Source organism: Antechinus flavipes, chromosome 2, assembly GCF_016432865.1.
Source record: "Antechinus flavipes isolate AdamAnt ecotype Samford, QLD, Australia chromosome 2, AdamAnt_v2, whole genome shotgun sequence".
In the NCBI taxonomy this organism is placed as follows: Eukaryota; Metazoa; Chordata; class Mammalia; order Dasyuromorphia; family Dasyuridae; genus Antechinus; species Antechinus flavipes.
In genome coordinates this window covers 499,593,607-499,617,202 of record NC_067399.1, presented here as the reverse complement: position 1 = coordinate 499,617,202, position 23,596 = coordinate 499,593,607, and the positions used below count along the sequence as shown (strand labels likewise).

Below are 23,596 nucleotides of genomic sequence, written 5' to 3'. Positions count from 1 at the left end.
TTTGTGTACACATTTAGTTTTATTGTAACAAAGCAACTTGTACATTTTAACGTTTAAAACTGAGCATCTTCCTTTCCAGTGAAACAAAAAAGAAAATTTAAAAATAAACAAGAACAAAATTACAATAGAGAATGTCAATTCCAAATAAGATCCTACAGGTTCTGCTGATTCTCCATTGAGTGGCAGGGCTCAAAGTCATCATTAGGAGAGAATTTTATTTTAAAACTGTCATCTTAAACTGCAAGGATGTCTGTTAAACATCACAATTAAACATGCCAAAGGAGAAGAAGCCATGTTGTCAAAATGCCCACTTAACCCACCCAAACATCTCAAACCCACCCTTGCTGACCTGCTATAACCCCATGGTTTTTTTTTTTTGTTTTTTTTTTTTCATTTTTTTAAACAAGAGAAAGTAGACAGATACATGTTGGTAAATGCTAACTGTCCATATTCACATAGAGACACAGTGTAATCTCTGAGCCCAATATACAGAGAAAGAAGGAAAAAAGCTAGAATTCTATGCACTACTACACAGGGGCCTAGCACCCTTCAGCTTCCAGCGGTGTGAAGGGAGCAGAAGGTTTCTTTTTTCCCACAGAACACAGTGTGTGTTGATTCCATAAACAGTTTGTTTTGAGATAGGAAGGGATAAAAATATGAACTTGGAACAGAAACTGGTAGAGATTCTTTTCCCACTGTATTCTGCTCAAGGTATTTCCCCCCTCCCCCCAAAAAAAGTTGTGAACCATGGTGTAAAGAGGAGAGAAAGAGACCTCAAGAGAACAAGGCGAATGCGCACAAGAGAAAAAAAAAATAAAAATAAAAAGGCTGCAACTTGCTCCCAGGGACTGAAGAAAATTAAAAAGGTAAAAGAAGGTTTGGAATCCATCAGTGTTCTATTAGTCATCTTCTCCTTCATCCTCCTGTTGGGGGGAAAAAAGGAGGGTGGTTAATTCCTATTGAAAAGCCACTACCTTTCAGGAAATCTTTTGTCCAACCCTGGTTCTAAGACTTACAAAAACTACAAGTGGCAGTAAAGAGATAAATGCCTTAAAAAATGATAACTGAGGTGCCCCCTTAAGGATCCTATTAATCTCCTCAGAAGTCTAATGATTATGAAATTACAAATAGTTATTTAATCAATTTCACAGGAAAACAAGTAACCAAAAACTATAGATCAAAATTCAACATATACACCAATGTAACAAATTTCAAGATTCTATCCTAATTATTTGGCTATAGAAGGATTTTGCTATATTGAGCTTTTAATTCTGATGGGATATACTTTAAGGAGTGGCTGGCACTATCCTCAGTATCACTGGATACTTAAAATAACCTTAGGATTCCTATGATATATAAATAAGGTAGAATTAAAAATAAAACAAAGCACATATGCTTATTTTTCAAGCACTGCTTACAAATTAACTGACCAATTCATAGAATTAGTTTTGGAAATGCCAACCACGTTATATAATAAATTCTCACCTCTCCTTCTTCTCCCTCATCATCATCTTCATCTTCATCTTCTTCACCTTCATCACCTTCTTCATCAATGTCCTCCAAGCCTTCTTCTTCTTCATCATCATCATCATCTTCTTCTCCTTCTCCTTCTTCATCATCCATATCGGGAACCTTAAGAATATAGGTAATTTTGTTCAGAACGCACTCTAAACAGACAAGTAAGTGCACTGTGAAAGAAAGCTACAAACTCCAAGACATACCAAGTAGTACTGTAAGGGATTTGGCCAGATATCATCTTTGATGACCTCTCCTAATTCATCTGCACCTGCATCAGAATGGTCAGTGAACCAAGTGAAAAAGCTTTCTGGTTCTTCATGCTGTCTCTTCCGGCTGGCTTTATTCTGTGTCTGACTTGAACGTTTCGTCAAATCCTAAGAAGAGATAGGAAGACTTAAAGATAAGGATATAAAAGCACATTACCCTGCAAGTATTCATAATACTTCTTAGATACGGGATAAAACACCTTTTGCTATTTAAAAAGATAAATTATCTTTCTTTAGACCTTGTTAATAGCACTTTCTAAGGCCAGTTTAAAGAATTTGGATTTCTAGGAAATATTTCTTTTCCTCAAGGTTATTAAATTCTGTGTGTCCTAGGGAACAATAAAAATTGTCTTCACAGTAAAAGTCAACTTATTTTTGGTCTGATTAAAAAAAGTTTTTAAAGGAAAAACAAGTACCCTATCTTTAATGTGTCAGATCAGATAAGGATAAGTCAGACTTATGCCCCATTCCCCTACAAATATATAGAAACAATTCATTCTCAAGTTTAAGTTGCTAAAACAAAAAAGTCTTATATATACCTTCCCAGATTTCCATTTTATTTCAGTCGACTTTGAAGATGGATCTCCACTTTCATTAAGATGAAACTCTTTGGAGAGAACTTTATTTTCGAAGTAAGGATTTTCATCAAAATACTATATTAAAACATGAAAACACTGTTAAATGAACATAGCTATAAATGTACCTAATGCACAGCTATAATACCACAGAAAATCCCATGTAAAAAACTCCCACAATAAAAATATTCTGACAAGGCTTTACTTACAAAATCTATTCTGTAACCTGATTTAATATCTTCAAACTCTGTCACTTCCACTCTGGTCAAATAATGCAGTGCCTCTTCATCTTCCTCCCCAAGCAGTGCAGATACTAGATAAGCACATCAAAAAGTAGTACCACGACAAGACAATTAATCTTTGGAATTTTTTTTTATGTCAATATGCTACAACTTTTATGTAAACATGTTTATGAACCCCTTTCTTTAGACAAATATTTTAAGGATTTAGTTTAGTACATGTCAAACTACTTCTTTGATTCACAAAAAAAAACCCCACACCAATAAACAAGGAAAAACTGTCCACAAATACAGAATTTGTAACTAGTTGGGACAAATTCAAAACAAGTTTTCTGTTGATTTCTATTTTCAAAAAGTCTTCTAGTAGCTCTGCCACTGTAGGTGATATTCATACATGACAATTTAACTCTAAGCCTCAGTTTATTCTTCTCTCATGTGGTTGGGATTCTCTTAATTAAAAAAATCCCCAAATCCCACTACTTTTTAAGATAAATGGTTTTTTGTTCCCTACTTTACCTATCTCAAAGAAAAGTAACATACCTTGCGGGTGGTTAACAAATGTTGTTACCCAGAAGTTTGGTATTTTGGCGATCAATTCTGACCTCTTCTGGAAGAAGGGTTGGCGGAGTTTGTTATATTTCTGTTCTACTTTCAAAATTTCCTCACTGGCTTGCTCATTCAGTCTGAAGCAAAAGAAAGACATGTTAGCTACAGTTTTATGGCCAAGACCCAATAGATACAAATGCAGCTGTAGCTTGAAGGCTTAATATTCATACCTGGCACAAAGTATCTGTTAAAAAGGAAAAATTGAAAACTTATCTGGTAGTTAATTTCCTTTATCACTATCTCATCCATAAAACCAAAGGCCTAACCAATAACTGAACATGAATTTAGAAAAAAAACAAAAGTCTCATTATTTACTAAGGAAATCCAGTAAATAGGTAGATGAACAACAAACAAGAGATTGCCACCAAAGAATTCCTTTCTAAATGAGCAAGTGTAAGCTTATATGGATTTATTGTATCTATTGTATTACCAGGACAACTTTCCTGAAACCAATAGGAATTTAAGCCAAGACCAGTGTTGCAAAGTTAAGGCATACCAAACATACTGATTCCATAATTCAGATTCATCTGAACTCTACAATCTAAATCAGACAATTAGTAGCCTTCAAAGTCAAATTCAACCCCTCCAAGGTCAATCTTTTATCAAATAGTTTGGTGGCTGACCAAGTGTTTTTAGGGAGGAAAACACCAATCATAAAACTTCCAATCAAGGTAAGCAGTCACAAAGAGTGGAGTAGCACCATGCAAATTCCAAAGTCACTTTTTAATTAATAAAAATCCACTTAGCACTTAATTACCAAATGCTTTAATGTAACAGACTTCAAAAAAAAAAATCACTTCAGTTTACCTGTCTATTTCATTCTGTACTTCATCAATATGTTCAATTGCTTCCTGTTGCTCTTTTTCTGCAAAAAAAGAAGTTAGGATAATATATATTTGAAAAGAAAAAAAGCTTGAATTCTTTTGGGACATAGTACTTTAATTTTCAAGTACAATGATTTTACTATCATTTTTTGGAGTAACCATTTCACCCAATTAAAGTTACTCAAATTAATGTGAAAAATATTCAATATTTATGATCAAGCTGCTTAATTTTTAAAAAACCACTGTTGCAACAAAAAACTATTTGTTCTACTAAAGCAAGCATTAAAAAACAGTTCTTTTATGGAATAATCGGAGACGAAACTATATATGCATAGGACTATTCCCTTATAATGCCTTAAAATATCCACAACTTCCAAAATAGACTAGCAGCTGCTAACCAGGAGCCCCCAAGTATCCAACAAACAATAAACACCCTATTAATTTAAACACAGTGGCTATGCTTGGTTTTTTTCCAAGGGCATGATAATCTTGCAACTCCTAAGAACATAAAACAGCAGCGGTTTTATACCAGACATCATTCTACTCGCTTTTTAAGTTTACCTCCTTCTTATATGGTCAAATTCAAATTCCTGCCGGATCAGTATCCCCAAAGACCCAAACCAAAATTTCTGGCGGGCTGTTGATCCTAAGCATTCGGCATGAAATCGGGGCACAAGTATATGAAGCACGTGTTGAAGTAAGAAAACTTTCTTAGGGGAGATGTTAGGCAAAAGAGGTAGACAATGGAAAATGATTTTTTTTTCCTTTTAACAAGTTCTTAATAAGGAGAAAGGCGGGCAAGTTAACAATCAGGCATGAGGAGAAGGTGGGGAAGTGTTTCCGGGAACCATCCAGAGCTCAGGGATAACCCCCTCCCCCCCAACTCAATCTCAAAAAGCCAAGCTAGAGGAAGCCCACCAACCTCGCCTAACTCCAGGTTTTGTTTGGTGATGCCTTTTTAAGGGAGCTAAAAAAAAATCCCCTCAATTCCTCTACCCCGGGGCAGTTTGAGGGAAACAGCTAGTGGAATGAAGATCCCACGTGGGGGGCTCTTCCCCGCAGCCAGGAGTGGCGCTGGCCAGGGTATCCCCCCAATGAGGCCCGAACATCAAGGAGATGGACAGAGCCCAGTGCCTAAACTGGCCGCGTGGTTTCCACTCCCCTCCAACCTCTCCAACACCCCACCCCGCCCAGCGCCCTCGGGGGACGCGGCAGTGGGGGAGGGGAAGGGAGAAGGGGGAGGACAGAACACCGGGCTCATGCTGCAGCCCTTGGAGGGAGCAGCCCGGCCGCCCTGGGCCTGGGGCCGTGTCCAGAGGCAGCCGCACCATGTGGCGGTGGCGGCTGATGGGAGAGAGAAGCATCATGGCGGAACACAATAAAGAGCCGCTTCTCGGGGAGGGGGAGGGGGGGTGAAGTGGGAGGGGGGAAAGAGGAGGAGGAAAGAGGAGGAGGAAAGGGGGAGGAGTGGGGGTGGAGGGGGTCTCCCTCCGCCGCTAGAGCAGCGCGATGCAGGCCGCAGCGCCCCCGTCTTTGCAAGCCCCGTCCGCGGCGGCTGTGTAGCCACATAGGAACACAATGCATGGGGGCACACCACGCATGTACAAACACCATCAAAAAATAAAAATGTTATGATAATAAGAAAAAGGCGCTAACATGGCCTCCCCTTCTTCGCCAACACCGCGAGGACGGGCCTTTCGGCCCGCGCGCCGGCCCTGGCCTCCCCCCCTTCCCGTTCCCTGCGCGCGCTACCTCGCGCCGCCGGCCTCCCCGCGCGCCACCCTCCTACGCCCGCCCGCTCCCCCCCTCCGCCCAGCGCCCCCCGCGCGCCTAGCGCCCGCTACCGCGCGCCCCAGGCCCCCCGCGCACCCCGAGCAGGAGAAATGAGAAGGAGAGAGGGAGGGAGGGGGGATAAAATGGCGGCGGCCCCCGCTTCCCCTCACCTGAGGTCTCATCGGCTCCGTCGTGGTTGGAGTTGAGATCCTTTTTACTGACTTTGGCCGCCGGCGCCGACATGGTGGTGCTCTCTCCGCGCTCACCGGCTCCGGGGAGGAGAGAAGGGAGAGGGGGGGCGGGCGGGCGGCTGCCTTTCACCTCACACACCACACGGGGCGGGCGGCTTCGCTCGGTCCGCGCGCTCGGGGCTCGGGGGGCCTCGGCCGCCTCCTCCTGGGGCTTCGGGCGCTCTCTCCGCGCGGCCTGACGGGGAGGGGAAGGGGGGGGACCCTGAGGCGGGGAAGGGGAGGGGCGGCGGCAGTGTCTTCCTCGGTCAGAGGCTTCTCCTCCTGCTCTCAGAGACGCGTAGACGGCGCTCCTTCACTCACGCTCTCTCCCTCTCTTCCCAGAGCCGCCTCCTCCACCACCACTACCAGCACCACCACTACCTCCACTACCTCCTCCACCACCTCCTCCTCCTCCTCCACCACCTCCTCCTCCTCCTCCTGGCGGCGAGGGGCGGGCGACAGGGCGCAGGCGCGCCAGGCCCCACGCGCAGACCCCGCCCCCAGTTCGGGTGGCTCGCGCCGCCGCCCCATTGGCTGTAGCACCCAAGAAGAGGGGCGGGGCCCTGCGCGGTGGAGACACAAGACCTCGGGAAGAGGCGGGAGAAGGGAGGGAAAAGAACGCGGCGTACGAGATTAGCCCTTTCCCCCTCCTCCCCTTGCCTTTCCCTTCTTCACATACCCTGGACGTCAGCGCGCTAGTAGCGCGCGGCGGCGGCGAAGGCAGGAGGAGGGAGGGGACCGAGGAGGAAAGGAGCGGCAAGGGGGCGTGGCTTCTGTATCCACCTCGCGCGCTGCGGCGGAGCTTCGGCGAAGCGGCTCGCGCGCTGGCTCCGGGAGGGGGAAGGGCGGGGAGGGGGTGTCTGTCACGTGACCAGCCGATCGGCCTCTTTACTCGGTACGGCACCCTAGTCCGGGCCGCGTGCTTAGTTTTTACTGCTGTAGCTCGCGATTATTACTGGAGGCGCGGAGAGGGCGACGCTCTTCAGCTGGAGACCTTGGGCCTCCGCTAGGACCTTCCTAAGTCCTTATGAACCTGCGGCTCCGGAAGACTAAGATGGGGGTTTCTTGTTAATTACATATATGGATCCCCTGTATTACTCCCAGCCTTGCATTCCGGAGAATGAAGGCCAGGATTGCCAAACACAAAGCTTTGAAAAGTGTGCCTTATTAGAGTCCAAATGGAAACTTGTAGCCATGACACTTTGTAGCCATATGAAGGTTAAAGGGCAAGTCCTTTAATCTTTTAGGCCTCCTCTTTTTACTGTAAAATGAGGATAAAGTTTAAAATATCCTTGGAAATGATAGCTGTTATCTAGTTTATTATCTGATGGCTAATTTATGTCTGACTGGGAAATTCTTTTAACCTTTTTATCAAGGGAGGGGTTGGCCTATATGGTCTCTTCCTTAAGGGCTTGAGTTTCTTTTATCCAATGGGTCTATATGTCTATCTAGTGAAAAGAAATATTAAAGTCTCATTCACATAAAACTGGACAGGAATGGAATGGCAGAAATATTGGTTGGATTTCTGCTATCTCAGTACTGCATTAACCCCTCACTTTATGGTCTACCTTCATAGTAGCATAGCCACCTGGCATAGCTATAGGTCAGTCACTGAGCCGCTAGAATTTTCTCGACCCATAAGATCCCTTATCTCGAGTTTGAAGTGATTTGGTGTTTTCTTCCTCTGAACTTCAACTGCCCATCAGAAGAAGAAAAAACCCAGAATATAATTAGGAAATGAACCTAGATTCCTGTAACTAACATTCAATGCTAAGCTATCCATTTCAGTTAGGGTGTTGGTGTTTATCAGAATATCAAGCACTCTGCTTATGTGAAGATAATTTTGGCCTTTGGAACCTGGATTTGACTGTATCCTCATAGCAAACCTTGTTAGCCTCCCAAAGAAGTGTCTGATTGCTTTGTTTTACAGTTTTTCTGGATGTTTCTAATAAAGTTTTGAGGGTTTCAGTTTTAAATGAGAGGTCAGGGCCATATTATAGAAGTGAAAGGAATTTTAGAAATAAGCTAATCTAACCTCCTTAATTTACAAAAGAGGAAACTAAGGTGAAAAGAGAAAGGAAGTGTCAAATTCAAAGTGCAAGGGGAATTACTGGTAGATAACTACCAGGACCCAGGTCTCCTGCCTCTCAGTCTCATGTTAGTTTTGCTATATACCATACTAGGTAATTATTTTTAATAATAATAATAGTAGTAGTAGCAGACTTTAAAGATTTAGACCACTTTTAATATACATTATCTCATTTAATTCTCATGACAATCCTTTGAAGTAATTACAAGGACTCTCATTTTGCATCAGTGGGAATAAGTTCAAGTTTATCTACTTGGTGTCAGAGGTAGGATTTGAACCCAGGTCTCTATTAACTTCAGATCCAGGACCCTTTCCATTATACCACTTTGCAGTATAGTTGATGATGTTATTCATAGTTAGAAAGCCTTGGATAAAGCCTTTTTCTATCTCTGGCCCAGTGCCCTTATTGGGAAAATAAACTGTTTGGCATACTGTTTGGCATAATGATATTTGAGTCTTCTTCTTGCCCTAACAACCAATTAGTTTATGATTTCCTCCTGGGTCACCAGGATCACAGAAGCATAGATAGAGTAGATCTAGAAAGAGATTTCAGAATAAGGGTATCAATAGATACTTATTGACTAATACCTTCCTTTCCCTTTTCATTAGCCTATCTGTATACATTACCTTACCAGGACACACTTCTTCAGTTTTTGCTCTTCACTCCCCTGATTAGTAATTTATCACAGAATCATATCAATACTAAATTCCCTTCCCAAAGAACTTTTATTTCAAGAAGACAATTTTAGATGAAGTGTTAAGAGAATGTGTCACAGGGAAGAGTACACTTGAGATGAACCTTGAAGAAAATTGGGCAAAGCTGGAGACTGTTTTTGTGGCATGAGGAGAGAGCCTGCATGAAAGCAAAACTAGCCAATTCATGAAAAGGAAGAGACGTGAAATAAAGGTGGAGGGTTCGTTGGAGCCAGGTGGTAGAGAGCCTTGTTAATGCTAGAAATAAAGTCTTTGTCCCTTTCCTGGATCATTTTCTGCATTTGATGCCCCTTGTTATTACTGTCTTCTCCATCCTAGAATCAGCTCTTTTTCTGTAGCTGTTGGGCATGAGCAATCACTTGCCATCTCAAGATTTAGGAACCAGGTGAGAGGTGTAAATGGAGAATAGAGCATAATTCCTTCTCAGTGCCCTGGCTAGTCCCATGAAATAAATTAACTACAGATATTTGTGCTTATTTACATGACAGTTGGGAATAAATCTCTTAGAGGCAGTAATTAGCAACTTTCAGAAATAACATTTAGAATGGCTATTTGGTAACAGCTATCTTTTGTGAGTGGGGGAAAAGTGAGCTACCTGTAAATCATTTCATATTTGAGGAAATTTTAAGAGAGAAGCTGTTATGAGTAGCAGTAATAAACTATAGTGAAAAGCTCACAAATCCAGAAAAATCTTAGTTTGAATTTGCCCTCCATTATGTATTAGTTAGGTGACCATGGACTAGTCACTTAATTTTTCTTTTAGCCCCAGTCTTTTTAATCTGTAAAATGCAGGTAAAAATAGCCTGCTTCACAGGATTATTATAAGGACCAAGTGAGATAATAAATATAAAGTACATTATAAACCTAACTAACATTAAGGAGGCCAATAATAGTGTAAGTACCAAAATAGTGCTGTTATAGCAAAGCATTACAAGAAACAAAGAGCTTTGAGTCCCAGACATTCTCCTTATTTCCATTTTTTTCAATCAAGAACAATGACCCAACATATCTGATAGTGACTATTCATCTGGGATGAAAACATCTGGCAAAACCAGCAGTCTTCAGAGAAAGAAGTATAAACCATTTGCTAATGGTCGTCTGTACTCTCTAACAGTTTTTACAAAATCTCTCCTAATGTGGCACAAAAGGATTAGTACAAATAATTTCCCTCCTTATCTTAATACGAGGTGCTTTCTCTGTGTTGATAAAAATTAATAATCTAACTCCCCTCTTATCAATGAAAATGAGTGAACAAATCTAATGGATGAATTGTTCCTGATAGAATTGACTATTAATTTGGAAAGAAATTATGTTTCATAACTGTGAAAGTGTTTGCAGAAATTTAGACTGATTTAAAGGGAAAGAGGAGAGCACCATTATAGTACAATCCATAGTTTTATTCTGTTCATTTTTTAGATAATTATGTAGTATGTGTTAGGAATATAAGAACAAAAATAATCACAGAACTTACCTTAAAGAGCTTATTTTCTATTAAGGTAGATTGTGTAGGAAAGAAGGGAAAATATGACTTGTACACAGATGGATGTAGTACAGAATAGATTGCAATGGGGAAGGAAAAAAACAGACAAAAGTGCTATAAAGAAATCTAAGGAGAAATGACCATTTCAGCAGAGGCATTATGGGAAGCCTTCAAAGATGTGGCTCTTGAGTTGAATCCTGAAGAAAACAAGTATTTCAAAAGGTAGGTTGAAGCCAAGTTGTAGAGAATCAAATATAAGGGCAAAAAACACCTTCTAAAAAGAGTCTAAAAGAAGAAACTACACACAAATAACTATGTATAAACATACAGGATAACTTGGAGATACTAAATAAAGAAAAGGAAAAGGTACCAGCACTAAGGGGAATCAAGAAAAGCTTCTTGTGGAAAGTTGGACTTTACAGAAGCCAAGGAAGCTGAGATAAGAAGAGAATTCTGCATAAGAGAGACAAGGGAAGACTTAGGATTTAGGAAATGGAGTATCGTGTCTGAGGAATTAGGAGGCTGGCATCACTGAATGATGGAGAGGAGTAACGTATAAGAAAAAGGAAAGGCAAGAAGAGACTGGGATAGATGTCATAAAAGAGGGGAAAGTACCCACATGTGCAAAAATTCATGGCAGCCCTTTTTGTAGTGGCAAGAAACGAAACTGAGTGGATGCCCATCAATTGGAGAATGGTTGAATAATTATGGTACATGAACGTAATGTTATGTTATTGATGATGCAGACTGATTTCAGAAAAGCTGGAAAAGAGTTATATGAATTGATGCTAAGTAAAATGAGCAGAATCAAGAGAGCATTGTATATAGCAATACTAAGATTATGTGATGATTAACTGTGTTGGGCTTTTCAACAATAAGATGATTCAAGGCAATTCCACTAGACTTGTGATGGAAAGAGCCATCCACATTCAGAAAGAGAGAACTATGAGCACTGAATGTGAATCCAAGCATAATATTTTCATCTTTTTTGTTGCTTGCTTTTTTTTTTCTTTTTCCTGTTTTTCCTCCTTTTTAATCTGAGTTTTCCTATACCACATAACGAATATGGAAATTTGTTTAGAAGAATTATATATGTCTAACCTTTATCAGAGTGCTTCCTATTTAGGAGAGGGGGCAGAGAGGAGAGAGAGAAAAACTTTTGGAACACAAGGTTTTGCAAGGGTAAATGTTGAAAACTATCTTTGCATGTATTTGGAAAAATAAAATACTATTTAAAAAAAGAGACTAGGACTTGAAGGATGTTAAAAATTAATCAAAGACAATATATTTGATCATGGAGGCACTAGGGAACCACTTGAATTCATTAAATAAAGGGCTGCTATGATCAGATTTTCACTTTAGGAAGATGAATTTGACAGCTGAATGGATAATGCCCTAGATGGGAAAGATAAGGCAGGCAGACAGGAAATAAGCATTTACTAAATGCTAAACATTTTACAAAATTGTTAAATCTTTGAAAAAACTCTAGGAAGTAGTTACTATTTTTATCCCTATTTTATAGTTGAAACTAAAGCAGAGAGATAATATGACTTGCCCAGGGTCATACAGTCAGTGCTTGAGATCAGATCTGAACTTAGGTCTGACTCCAGACTCAGCACTCTATTTGCTGCTGTAATACCTAGCAACATGATATTTTGAGAAGGGGAAGAATATTATTAACTAAGGGAATCAGGAAGGGTTTCCTCTAGAGCAGGGGTGAGGAAACTTTTTTTCAGTTGGCCATTTTGATATTTTAAAAATTATTATATTAATCATTAATTTAAAAATTCAAGCACTGGGAGGTTATTGTACCTAGCTTTTAACTCATCATTGCCTGCAGTTATCTTGGCAGGGTAAAAGCAAATGGTTTTGAGGTTCAAACATTCCCCACCCCTGCTCTAGAATATGGCAAAACAGACCAAGATAAAACTAGACCTTGAAGAAAGGTGGTCACTTTAGGAGTTGGAGGAGAGAAAAAAAATGCATGGGAAACAATTTAGGCAAAGGCTTGGAGATGAGAGATCAATCAATCCAGTTAGCTGTTTGTCCAGATGACATCAAGGTGATGTATAAACTTTCAAAGGAGTTGAATTTAACTGAGGCACTTATGCAAAGTCATTAGCCTCATTTTTTTTCTATCAGATTATCTGGGTCTAGTGGTCAGATACAGATCAGAACAACTAGAGATGGCACTGAATGCATTGGGAGACCTTGGTCTTTTTAAGCTAAGATCTTTATAAATTTGACTGAGGCCACACCCATTCAGTGATTAAGGCTGGGTTGCAATTGAGGCAAAGAATGAACTCTTTTACCTAGTCAAAAAAATCAATCACTCAATCTGGGAGGGGAAAACACTCAAGCTTCCTGGCCAAAACAGAAAAGGTTGCCATTTACATTCACTCTGAGTGAATTAGGATTCAAACCTATTGGGATTTGGCCTAGGACCTTGTTGGTCAATCTGTGAGAGTTTGAGTGATTTGGGTTTAAGACATGATCCTTAAGAAAGAAACCTAGCAAGTAAACCCCAAGATATCTTAGGAAGGTTCAGTGATCCAAAAAAAAAATTATTTTAAAGAGCATTGTAGGTATTTGTGATACTCTATATGGACAGAAGGAAGGAAGGGAGGGAAGAAAGAAAAGGAAGGAGAGGAAGAAAGGAAGGAAGGAGGGAAAAAAGGAAGAGAAGGAAGAAAGAAAGAAAGAAAGAAAGAAAGAAAGAAAGAAAGAAAGAAAGAAAGAAAGAAAGAAAGAAAGAAAGAAAGAAAGAAAGAAAGAAAGGAAGGAAGAAGAAAGAAAGAAAGGAAGAAAGAAGGAAGGAAGGAAGAAAGAAAGAAAGAAAGAAAGAAAGGAAGGAAGGAAGGAAGGAAGGAAGGAAGGAAGGAAGAAGGAAAGAAAGGAAGGAAGAAGGAAAGAAAGGAAGGAAGGAAGGAAAGAAAGGAAGGAAGGAAGAAAGAAAGAAAGGAAGGAAGGAAGGAAGAAGGAAAGAAAGGAAGGAAGGAAGGAAAGAAAGGAAGGAAGGAAGAAAGGAAGGAAGGAAGGAAGGAAGGAAGAAGGAAGAAGGAAGAAGGAAGGAAGAAAAAAGAAAGAAAGAAAGAAAAAAGAAAGAAAGAAAAGAAAGGAAGGAAAGAAAGAAAGAAAAAGGGATAAAAGGAGAGAGGAAGAAAGGAGTTTCCTGACAAGTTGGGTCTCTAGTGGGGCACTTCTCACAGAGGTTGTTGTTTGTCCTATCTCAAGGATCATGACATCGGGGATGATGCCATGATATGCAAATGAATTGGATTTAAGTAAGGGATGGCTGTGCAAGGCCAACCATCTCACTTTTTTCTCCACAGCCATTTGGGACTAGTGACCAGATGTAAATCAGGACAACTGGAAATCAATGAGCATTTATTAAATACCTATTTTGTGAGTCACTTCAGACACTTAATACTTCCTAGCTGTATGGTCCTGGGCAGCAAAAAATCCACCTATTCTGTCTTGACACTGGGCATACAAATACAAAAGTAAGATCCTCTTCTTTTGAAAAGTTTACATCCTAATGAGAGACACAACATTAAGAGGAATGTTAGCCCAGGAAGGAAGTTTTAGTCTAGTCAATCAAGCTTATGAGTAGAATCATAGGACAATAGATTATTATGCTCTTTCCAGGATTGAGAGTAGTTTTAATTTGATTGTTATTCTTAAAGCTAGAACAAGAGATATGAAAAAAATGATATCAGAATAGATGACAAGATACATATGTTGGATTGGCCTTGGTAAATGGTTAGATAGGTTCTGAAACATGGTCCTACTGAGATATCTTGGATTAAATAATTGTTGATAACTCAATCATGACAATCATGAATCTAATCTCAGTTTCCTGCCACTCACCCCATCAATCATGACAGTTCAATACTAGGATAAATTCTCAAAACTGAGTTGGTTAATAGCACCACCACCTCCCCCTTCCTATACTACTCACTCTCTCTCATTCTCTCATGGCAGTTAAACAGTCTCTGGTGATCTGAGTCCTCAAGGTGCCTCTGTTCCTGGTGGAGATAAAGGACTATTGGCAATGCAGATGGGAAGATCAACTCCTCTCCCTTTACTGAGGAAGTTCTAAGGTATAGGGAAATGGAATGGAATTCATGCTGAGATGAAACACTAAATTCCATCACAAAACTGTTTGTTTTTCATATTTTTATATTTGTTTTCATATTTAAATATTTCCCTTGGTTTCTAGAGAATAGATCAATCTGACTACAAGGGGAATGAATAAATAAGCTTAGAAAGATAAGCAGGAACTAGATTATCAAGGCCTTTAAATAATTTTTAGGAGTATATAAAGAACACTGATGGGGGAAATGTATTGATAAAACTAGATAAAATTGATAACTTATTAATTTGGGCAGCATTGGTTCCAGAGGGAAGAGTTGATTTTGAGATTATGAATTTAGGGGACTAGAAGGATGCTAGTACCTCAATAGAAATAGGGAAGTTTGGAATAGGGAATATAAGGAAATTCATTTTGTACATAATGAGTTTGGGCTGCCAATAGGACATTTAGTTGGAGCTGTTCAACAGAAAACTAATATGGGACTGAAGTTCAGGGATCCTTTGTATGGAAATGATAATTGGTCCTGATTAATCATTAATTGAGAGAGAAAAGAAAAGGGGCTAGGACAGAGCCTTGGGGGGATACCAAGTATTGGGGAGAAAATTCTAGATTATAATTCAAAGAGAATGAGAATAAATCAAAGTAGGAAGAGAAAAAAAGCAGAGCAATGATCTCTAGTAACAAATGGGGATAATCACAAACGGATGATGGACTAAGACTGATAAAAGGCCATTTGACTTAGGAATAGAGATATCATTGTTGACCTTGAAGAGAATTGTTTCAATTGAATGATAAGCACTGAAGCCATTTTGCAGAAATCTGAGTATATGGGGAAAAAAGGGAAGGTAAAGAGTGTGGATGACTAAAAATTCATCTGATGCTTTAAAATTTACAGAGTGCCTAACCATATTATCTCATTTCATCCTCACAATAATCCTTAGAAGGGGGTGTTATTATTATTAACTCAGTTTTTTAGACGAAGAAAGTGAAGCAGAGATTAAATGACTTGACCAGGGTACTACAGCTTATAAATGTCTGAGACTGAATTTTAATTTGGGTCTTGGCTCTAGGTCCAGTGTTTTATCCATTGTGTCACCTATCTGCTGCTAAAAAAGGAATGAGAAGATAGAGAACAATAGCTTGAAGAAATATAGTCTCTGAAGATCTTTTTTTTTTTAATATGTGTTTTTTAATAAGAATGGGAGATAACTGGACTTGTTTGTAAACATCAGGGAAGGAGCCTGTTGATAAGGACTGATAGGGAATAATTGAAAAGGCAGTCTTCCAGATAGATACCAAAGACCTAAGTAGAGAGGTTGACCTTGGAGAGAAGGGACATTTCTTCCCAGAGACTGAAAAGGAAATGTCAAGAGGGTTTGAACTATAAAATAGAGGAAGAAAGGTAACCATGATCTCTATTTTCTGAAAAAGTATGAGATGAAATCTGGTACTCAAAGGAATAATAAAGGGGATTTGAGCAAAGAAGAAATTTTGAACAATTGCTGTAAGAAGAGTGGTAAACAGTCAACTGGAAAAAATAAAAGAACCGTTATTCAGTAGTGAGAACCCAGATGAGAAGAGAGAACTAATTTGTCACTGTGATTTCTCAAAATGGATTGTAGTGGAAAACAATGAGTATTAGTGACCTGATTGGAAACTGACAAAGCATTATCATTAATAGAAGGCAAGGGAGCAACAGATTTGACTGTAAAGGACAGTATAAAATAGAACTTGTTAACTCTTGGCTCTGGATGTCAGTCAACACCTTTACTGTTAACTATTAGTAGAAATTATCAGAGAAAATAAGCATTCATCTAGAAGAGGAGGTGGGAGGAAGGAGGGGAAAAATTGGAATAAAAGCTTTGGCAATTGTCAATGCTGTAAAATTACCCATACATATAACTTGTAAATAAAAACCTATTTAAAAAAAAAAAAAAGAAAATAGGCATATAGTGTTCAAAAGGAATTTAGGAATCAGTGGATACAATTTCCTTATGTTACAAAGGCCAGGAAAGAAATGATCTGCCCTAAACTCTCAGGGGCAGAACACCAGAATGCAAATCTCCCTGACTCCCTCTCAGCATTCCTTTCTTCTTTGGCAGCTCTCAGTATCATCTATTCTTTTTTCTTTCACTTTTTAAAGTTTTTTTTGTTCTTTATCCAAATGAGGGATTGTGAGAGGGAAAGGAATTTTTTTCTTTTTGGATAAGAACTCACTATTTGAGAAAAACTGCTGGGAAAATTGGAAACTAGTATCTAGAAACTACGCATTGATCCACACTTAAGACCGTATACCGAGATAAGGTCAAAATGGGTTCATGATCTAGACATAAAGAATGATATTATGAACAAATTAGAAGAACATAGGATAGTTTTTACCTCTCAGATCTATGGAGGAGGAAAGAATTTGTGATCCAAGAAGAACTAGAGATCATTATTGATCACAAAACAGATAATTTTGATTATATTAAGGGAAGGGATTTTTTAATAAGTGATCTCTGTGGTCCTTACTAGCTCTAAAAGTCTTTATTCTTAGGGCATATCCAGTCCTGTTGTTTCAAAAACAAACAAACAGGAATCTAGTATCAGAAAAGCCAAAAAAGTCAACTCTATAGAAAGAGATGCATGGTAAGTTGTACAGTACAGCGCATCAGCCCTGAAGTCAGGAAGACCTGAGTTCAAATGCAGCTTCAGATATTTATTGACTATGTGATCCTGGGCAAATCATTTAACTCTGTTTGCCCCAATTTCTTTATTTGTAAAACAAACTGGAGAAGGAAATGGCAAACCAGTCTAATATATATAGTATAAAGAGTCAGATACAACTGAACAACAACAATGATAATTACTAATAGAAAGAGACAATATTTACTAGAACATGCCTTGACAATGTGGCAAGCTTTCTTCCTTTTGCCCGACTTTGATTGGTTCTCTCTTTTGATGAGCTACAAAAAAAGCATGCTGAGTAGTTATCCCCTAAACCATAAATTATAGAAGAGGCTACAGATGTTATTAAAAATTTTTTTTCAAGGAAAACTTGTGATGGAAAGAAAGCCTTAACAGTTTCAGGAAAACATTGGAAGACATGAAATGATACAAAGTGAAGTAAGCAGAACCAGGAGAATATTTTATAATAATAGCAACAATAATGTAAAGACAATGGATACAATGTGAAGTTTAAAGTATTTTTTCCTTCCTTTTCTTTCTTTCTTTTTTCTTGTTTCTTCTTCTTCTTCTTCTTCTTCTTCTTTTTTTGATATGGCTAATGTGGGAATTTGTTTTGCATGATTATACATATTTATAATGGGCTTAGTTTTTCTTACCCTTTCAATGAGTGGAAGGAGAGAATTTGAAACTGAAAATAAAATTCAATTTAAAATTTTTTTCCCCCTCATTTACCTCCCCTATCCAATCAGTTGCCAAGTTTTGCTTACATTATCCCTCCCATCTGTTCCCTTTTCTTCACTTACATGACTACTATACCAGGTGCTTTTATCATCTCTCACCTGGACTGTTGCAACAGCTTCCTAATTGGTCTTCCTGTCTCAGTCTCTCCTCTCTCGAATTCATCTTTCACAATGATGACAAATTGTTACTTATAATGCACAAGTCTGCCCTGTTCAAGCAGTTTCAATAGATTCCTAATGCTTTTAAGAAAAAAAAATACCAAGTCCTCTGCTTATCATTTAAAACCCTTCTAATCTGGTTCTAAATTACCTTTTCAAACTCTTTTTAGACTGCCTTTCTTGTTCTTTATGTTTCAGCTAAACTGGCTCTGACATAACTCTCCACCTCTTATCTTTGCTTAACTATTCCCTTTGCCTAGAATGGTTCCTTTTCTCACTTCACCTTACTTTTTAGAATCTCTAGCATTTTCTAAGGTACCACTTACTTGCTATCTCTACCCAAAGATTTCCATAGTTCTTATAGCCCTCTCCGCTTTAAAATTGGTTTATATTTACGTTGCATATATTTTGTATTGACCTCTATGTCACATGTCATTTCTTCCCTATAGAAGGTAAACTAGTTGAAGGCAGGAATTATTTAGCTTTTGTCTTTCTATCCCCAGATTCTAGCAAGTTTGTTTGCATGTTGTTCAGTACTTTTCAGTCATGTCCAGTTCTCAGTGACCTCATTTAGGATTTTTTGGGCAAAGATACAGAAGTAGTTTGCCATTTCCTTTTCTAGCTCATTTTATAGATGAGAAAATAAAAGCAAACAAGATTAGGTGACTTGTCCACAGTCACATGGGTAGTAAGGGTCTGAGGCCAGATTTAAACTCAGGAAGATGAGTCTTCAGTCCTATTACTTGAGTAGGTGCATCATCTAGCTGCCATCCTTGTACTTAATAGCTGCACTTGATGAATAAATAAATAAGAAGGGAATAGGGAGGAATGGAGATTTGTAACCAAATTTCCCCATCTGTAAAATGAAGAAGTGGGACTAGATGACATCTTTTTTTATTTATTTTTAATTAAAACCTATTAAATTATTCTAACCAAACAAGAGTTGAACTTTAAGGAACCAGAGAAAATCATTCCTTTGACTTTATACCCACATTTCATATTTTGATTGAAAACAGAATTTCAGAGTTTGATAGCTGACCAGACAAGTGCATGTGACTTCATCAAATGACTAGAATGAACTTAGCACTTTTTCATTATAATTTTCCTAGAATGCTATAAGTTTCAGATCAAATCTCATCTTTTACAGATCCCCGCTCTTCCCATTTAATTCAATTTTCTTCTTCAAGATTACCTTTCTTCTATTCCCTATGCATCACTGATATACTTGTTTATTTACATGTAGTCTCCATCATTAAGATTTCAAGCTGCTTGAAAGTAGAGGTTATTGTTCTACTCTTACTTCTCTTTGAAAGACAGTGATAGTGATGCTAAAATCTTAAATAAGATATTAGCAAAAAGACTACAGAAAATCATCCCCAGGATAATACATCATGATCAAGTAGGATTTATACCAGGAATGCAGGGCTGGTTCAATATTAGGAAAATTATCAATATAATTGGCCATATTAATAATAAAATTAACAAAAACCATATGATCATCTCAATAGATGCAGAAAAAGCATTTGATAAAATCCAACATCCATTCCTATTAAAAACTCTTGAGAGTATAGGAATAAATGGACTTTTCCTTAAAATAATCAGTAGCATCTATTGAAGACCAGCAGTAAGCATCATATGTAACGGGGACAAACTGCAACCATTCCCAATAAGATCAGGAGTAAAACAAGGTTGCCCACTATCACCGTTACTATTTAATATTGTATTAGAAATGCTAGCTTTGGCAATAAGAGTTGAGAAAAAGATTAAAGGAATAAGAATAGGCAATGAGGAAACCAAATTATCACTCTTTGCTGATGATATGATGGTATACTTAGAGAACCCCAGATATTCTACCAAAAAGTTATTAGAAACAATCTACACCTTCAGTAAAGTTGCAGGATATAAAATAAACCCACATAAGTCATCAGCATTCTTATATATCACTAACAAAACACAACAGTTAGAGGTACAAAAAGAAATTCCATTTAAAGTAACTACTGATTGTATAAAATATTTAGGAATCTATCTGCCAAGGGAAAATCAGAAACTTTATGAGCAAAACTACAAAACACTTTCCACACAAATTAAGTCTGATCTAACCAACTGGAAAAATATTAAATGCTCTTGGATTGGGTGAGCAAATATAATAAAGATGACAATACTATCTAAATTAATCTATTTATTTAGTGCTATACCAATCAGACTCCCAAAAAACTACTTTGATGAATTAGAAAAAATAACAACAAAGTTCATATGGAAAAACAAAAGGTCAAGAATTTCAAGGGAATTAATGAAAAAAAATCAAATGAAGGTGGCCTAGCTGTACCAGATCTAAAATTATATTATAAAGCAGCAGTTACTAAAACCATCTGGTATTGGCTAAGAAATAGACTAGTTGATCAATGGAATAGGTTAGGTTCAAAGGACAAAACAGCCAATAACTTTAATAATATAGTGTTTGACAAATTCAAAGACACCAGTTTCTGGGATAAGAATGCATTATTTGACAAAAATTGCTGGGAAAATTGGAAATCAGTATGGCAGAAACTAGGCATTGACCCACACTTAACACCGTACACCAAGATTAGGTCAAAATGGGTTCATGACCTAGACATAAAGAATGAGATTATAAATAAATTGGAAGAGCTTAGGATAGTTTACCTTGCAGACCTGTGGAAAAGGGAGGAATTTATGACCAAAGAAGAACTAGAGATCACTATTGACCACAACATAGAAAATTTTGATTATATCAAATTGAAAAGTTTTTGTACAAACAAAACAAATGCAGACAAGATTAGAAGGGAAACAATAAACTGGGAAAACATTTTTACAATCAAAGGTTCTGATAAAGGCCTCATTTCCAAAATATATAGAGAATTGACTCTAATCTATAAGAAATCAAACCATTCTCCAATTGATAAATGGTCAAAGGATATGAACAGACAATTCTCAGACGAAGAAATTGAAACTATTTATAGACATGTGAAAATATGCTCCAAATCGTTATTAATCAGAGAAATGCAAATTAAGACAACTCTGAGATACCACTACACACCTGTCAGATTGGCTAGAGTGACAGGGAAAGATAATGGGGAATGTTGGAGGGGATGTGGGAAAACAGGGACACTGATACATTGTTGGTGGAATTGTGAACATATTCTGGAGAGCAATTTGGAACTATGCTCAAAAAGTTATCAAACTGTGCATACCCTTTGATCCAGCAGTGTTTCTACTGGGCTTATACCCCAAAGAGATACTAAAGAAAGGAAAAGGACTTGTATGTGCCAAAATGTTTGTGGCAGCCCTGTTTGTAGTGGCTAGAAGCTGGAAAATGAAAGGATGTCCATTAATTGGAGAATGGTTGAGTAAATGGTGGTATATGAATGTTATGGAATATTATTGTTCTGTAAGGAATGACCAGCAGGATGAATACAGAGAGGACTGGCGAGACTTACATGAACTGATGCTAAGTGAAATGAGCAGAACCAGGAGATCATTATATACCTCAACAACGATACTGTTTGAGGACGTATTCTGATGGAAGTGTATCTCTTCGATAAAGAGAGCTTTGATCTCTTAATTGATCAAAGATGGACAGAAGCAGCTACACCCAGAGAAAGAACACTGGGAAATGAATATAAACTGCTTGCATATTTGTTTTTCTTCCCGGGTTATTTATACCTTCTGAATTCAATTCTCCCTGTGCAACAAGAAAACTGTTCGGTTCTGCACACATATATTGTATCTAGGATATACTGTAACCCATTCAACATGTAAAGGACTGCTTGCCATCTGGGGGAAGGGGTGGAAGGAGGGAGGGGAAAAATCGGAACAGAAGTGAATGCAAGGAATAATGCTGTAAAAAATTACCCTGGCATGCGTTCTATCAATAAAAAGTTATTTAAAAAAAAAAAGAAAGAAAGAAAGACAGTGATAGTGAAAGAGAGAGACAGAGAGAGAAGAGAGAGTAAGAATTTTCTTAAAAGTGTTTTCTTTATTTATTTTTCCAGGTTACATATAAATATAGTTTTTAGCATTCATTTATAAAATTTTGAGTTCCAAATTCTCTCCCTTTCTCCCTCCTCATCCTACCTCATTGAGAAGATAACAATTTGAAATAGGTTATACATATGTAATCATGCAAAACATATTTCCATATTGGTTATATTATAAGAGAAAACATAGGACCAGGTGACTTCTAAAGTTCTTTCTAGTTCTTGATCTGTGGTACTATGAACTCTTTGTTATTTAAAAAAATAATAATATTTTATTTTTTTAAACACATGCAAAAATAGTTTTCAACATTCATCCCTGCAAAACTTTGTGTTCCAAATCTTCCCTCTCTATTCCCTCCTTCCCTGCTTCCCAAGACAGAAAAAGGTTACATGTGCAACTTTTCTAAATATATTTCCAAATTCATCATGCTGTGCAAGAAAAATCAGATCAAAAGGGGAAAAAATACACGAGAAAGGGGAAAACATGCAAACAAACAATAACAAAAAGATGAAAATAGTATGCTTTGATCCATATTCATTCTCTATAGTTCTCTTTCTGGATGTGAGTGGCACTTTCTATCCCATGTCTATTAGAATTGTCTTGAATCACTTCATTGTTGAAAAGAGCCAAATCCATCACAGTTGTTCATCATATAATCTTGTTGTTGTGTACAATATTCTCTTGGTTCTACTCACTTTATTCAGCATCAGTTCATATGTCTTTCCAGGCTTTTCTGAACTCAGTCTGTTCATTTCTTATAGAACAATATAATAATATTCCATTACATTCATATACCATAACTTATTCAGCCTTTCCTTAACTGATAAGTATCCACTCAGTTTCCAGTTCTTTGCCACTACAAAGATGGCTGCTACAAACATTTTTGCACATGTGGGTCCCTTTCCCTCCTTTATCATTTCTTTGGGATACAAATCCAGTAGAGACATTACTGGACCAAAGGGCATGCACAGTTTGATAGCCCTTTAGGCATGCTTTCAAATTGCACTCCAGAATGGCTGGATCAGTTCACAATTCCACTAACAATGTATTAGTGTCCTAGTTTTCCCACATCCCCTCCAATATTCATCATTATTTTTTCCTGTCATTTCAGCCAATCTGAGAAGTGTGAAGTGGTGTCTCAGAACTCTTAATTTGTATTTCTTAACTCTTTATATTAATATAAAGGAATGGAGATCTCAGAGAATGAGTTTAGATACTATAAATAGCAGCTAGAGGGCACAGTGTATAGGCAGCTAGGAGGTGCAGTGGATATTGTACTGGACTTGTAGTGAGGCATCTCACCAAGTGAGTTCCTGAGTTTCAATCTAGTTTCTGACATTTCCTAGCTGTTTGAGGCTAAGTCATTTCACCTCTGGTTTAGTTTCTTCAGATATAAAATTTGGGTGATTATAGCACCTATCTCTCAAGGTTGTTGTGAGGATCAACTGTTTGTTTTAATATTTGTATCCCTAGCACTTAGGACAGTGCCTGGCACCTAGAGGTTTAATAAGTGTTTATTGACTGACATCTCTTAAGTTAAATTGTGAACTTCTGGAGGGCAAGGGATTTGTCTTGGCAAGTATCCTAAATAAATATTTGTTGAATGAATTAATATCTCTATTAA

The 23,596-nt window shown here is 38.1% G+C and overlaps 1 protein-coding gene across 1 annotated transcript; it reads right to left on the bottom strand.

Annotated features, from left to right (window-relative positions):
* SET (SET nuclear proto-oncogene) lies at positions 1-6,379 on the bottom strand. The gene is made up of 8 exons (XM_051980122.1): positions 5,972-6,379; positions 4,012-4,069; positions 3,139-3,281; positions 2,569-2,672; positions 2,324-2,437; positions 1,722-1,892; positions 1,486-1,632; positions 1-923 (listed from the first exon to the last, which is right to left on the bottom strand). The coding sequence occupies exons 1-8, from the start codon at positions 6,042-6,044 to the stop codon at positions 900-902; spliced, it is 834 nt and encodes a 277-aa protein (XP_051836082.1). The 5' UTR covers positions 6,045-6,379; the 3' UTR covers positions 1-899.
* Between the last annotated feature and the right edge of the window lie 17,217 nt (positions 6,380-23,596).

Bases quoted from the DNA above. Each gene is read 5' to 3' on its own strand.
- SET (XM_051980122.1), bottom strand. From the start codon at position 6,044: ATGTCGGCGCCGGCGGCCAAAGTCAGTAAAAAGGATCTCAACTCCAAC. The intron at 2,673-3,138 runs GTATGTTACTTT...GTGCTTATCTAG, and splicing joins ATTTGTTAACCACCCGCAAG to TATCTGCACTGCTTGGGGAG. The intron at 2,438-2,568 runs GTAAGTAAAGCC...GTTTTAATATAG, and splicing joins CAGGTTACAGAATAGATTTT to TATTTTGATGAAAATCCTTA.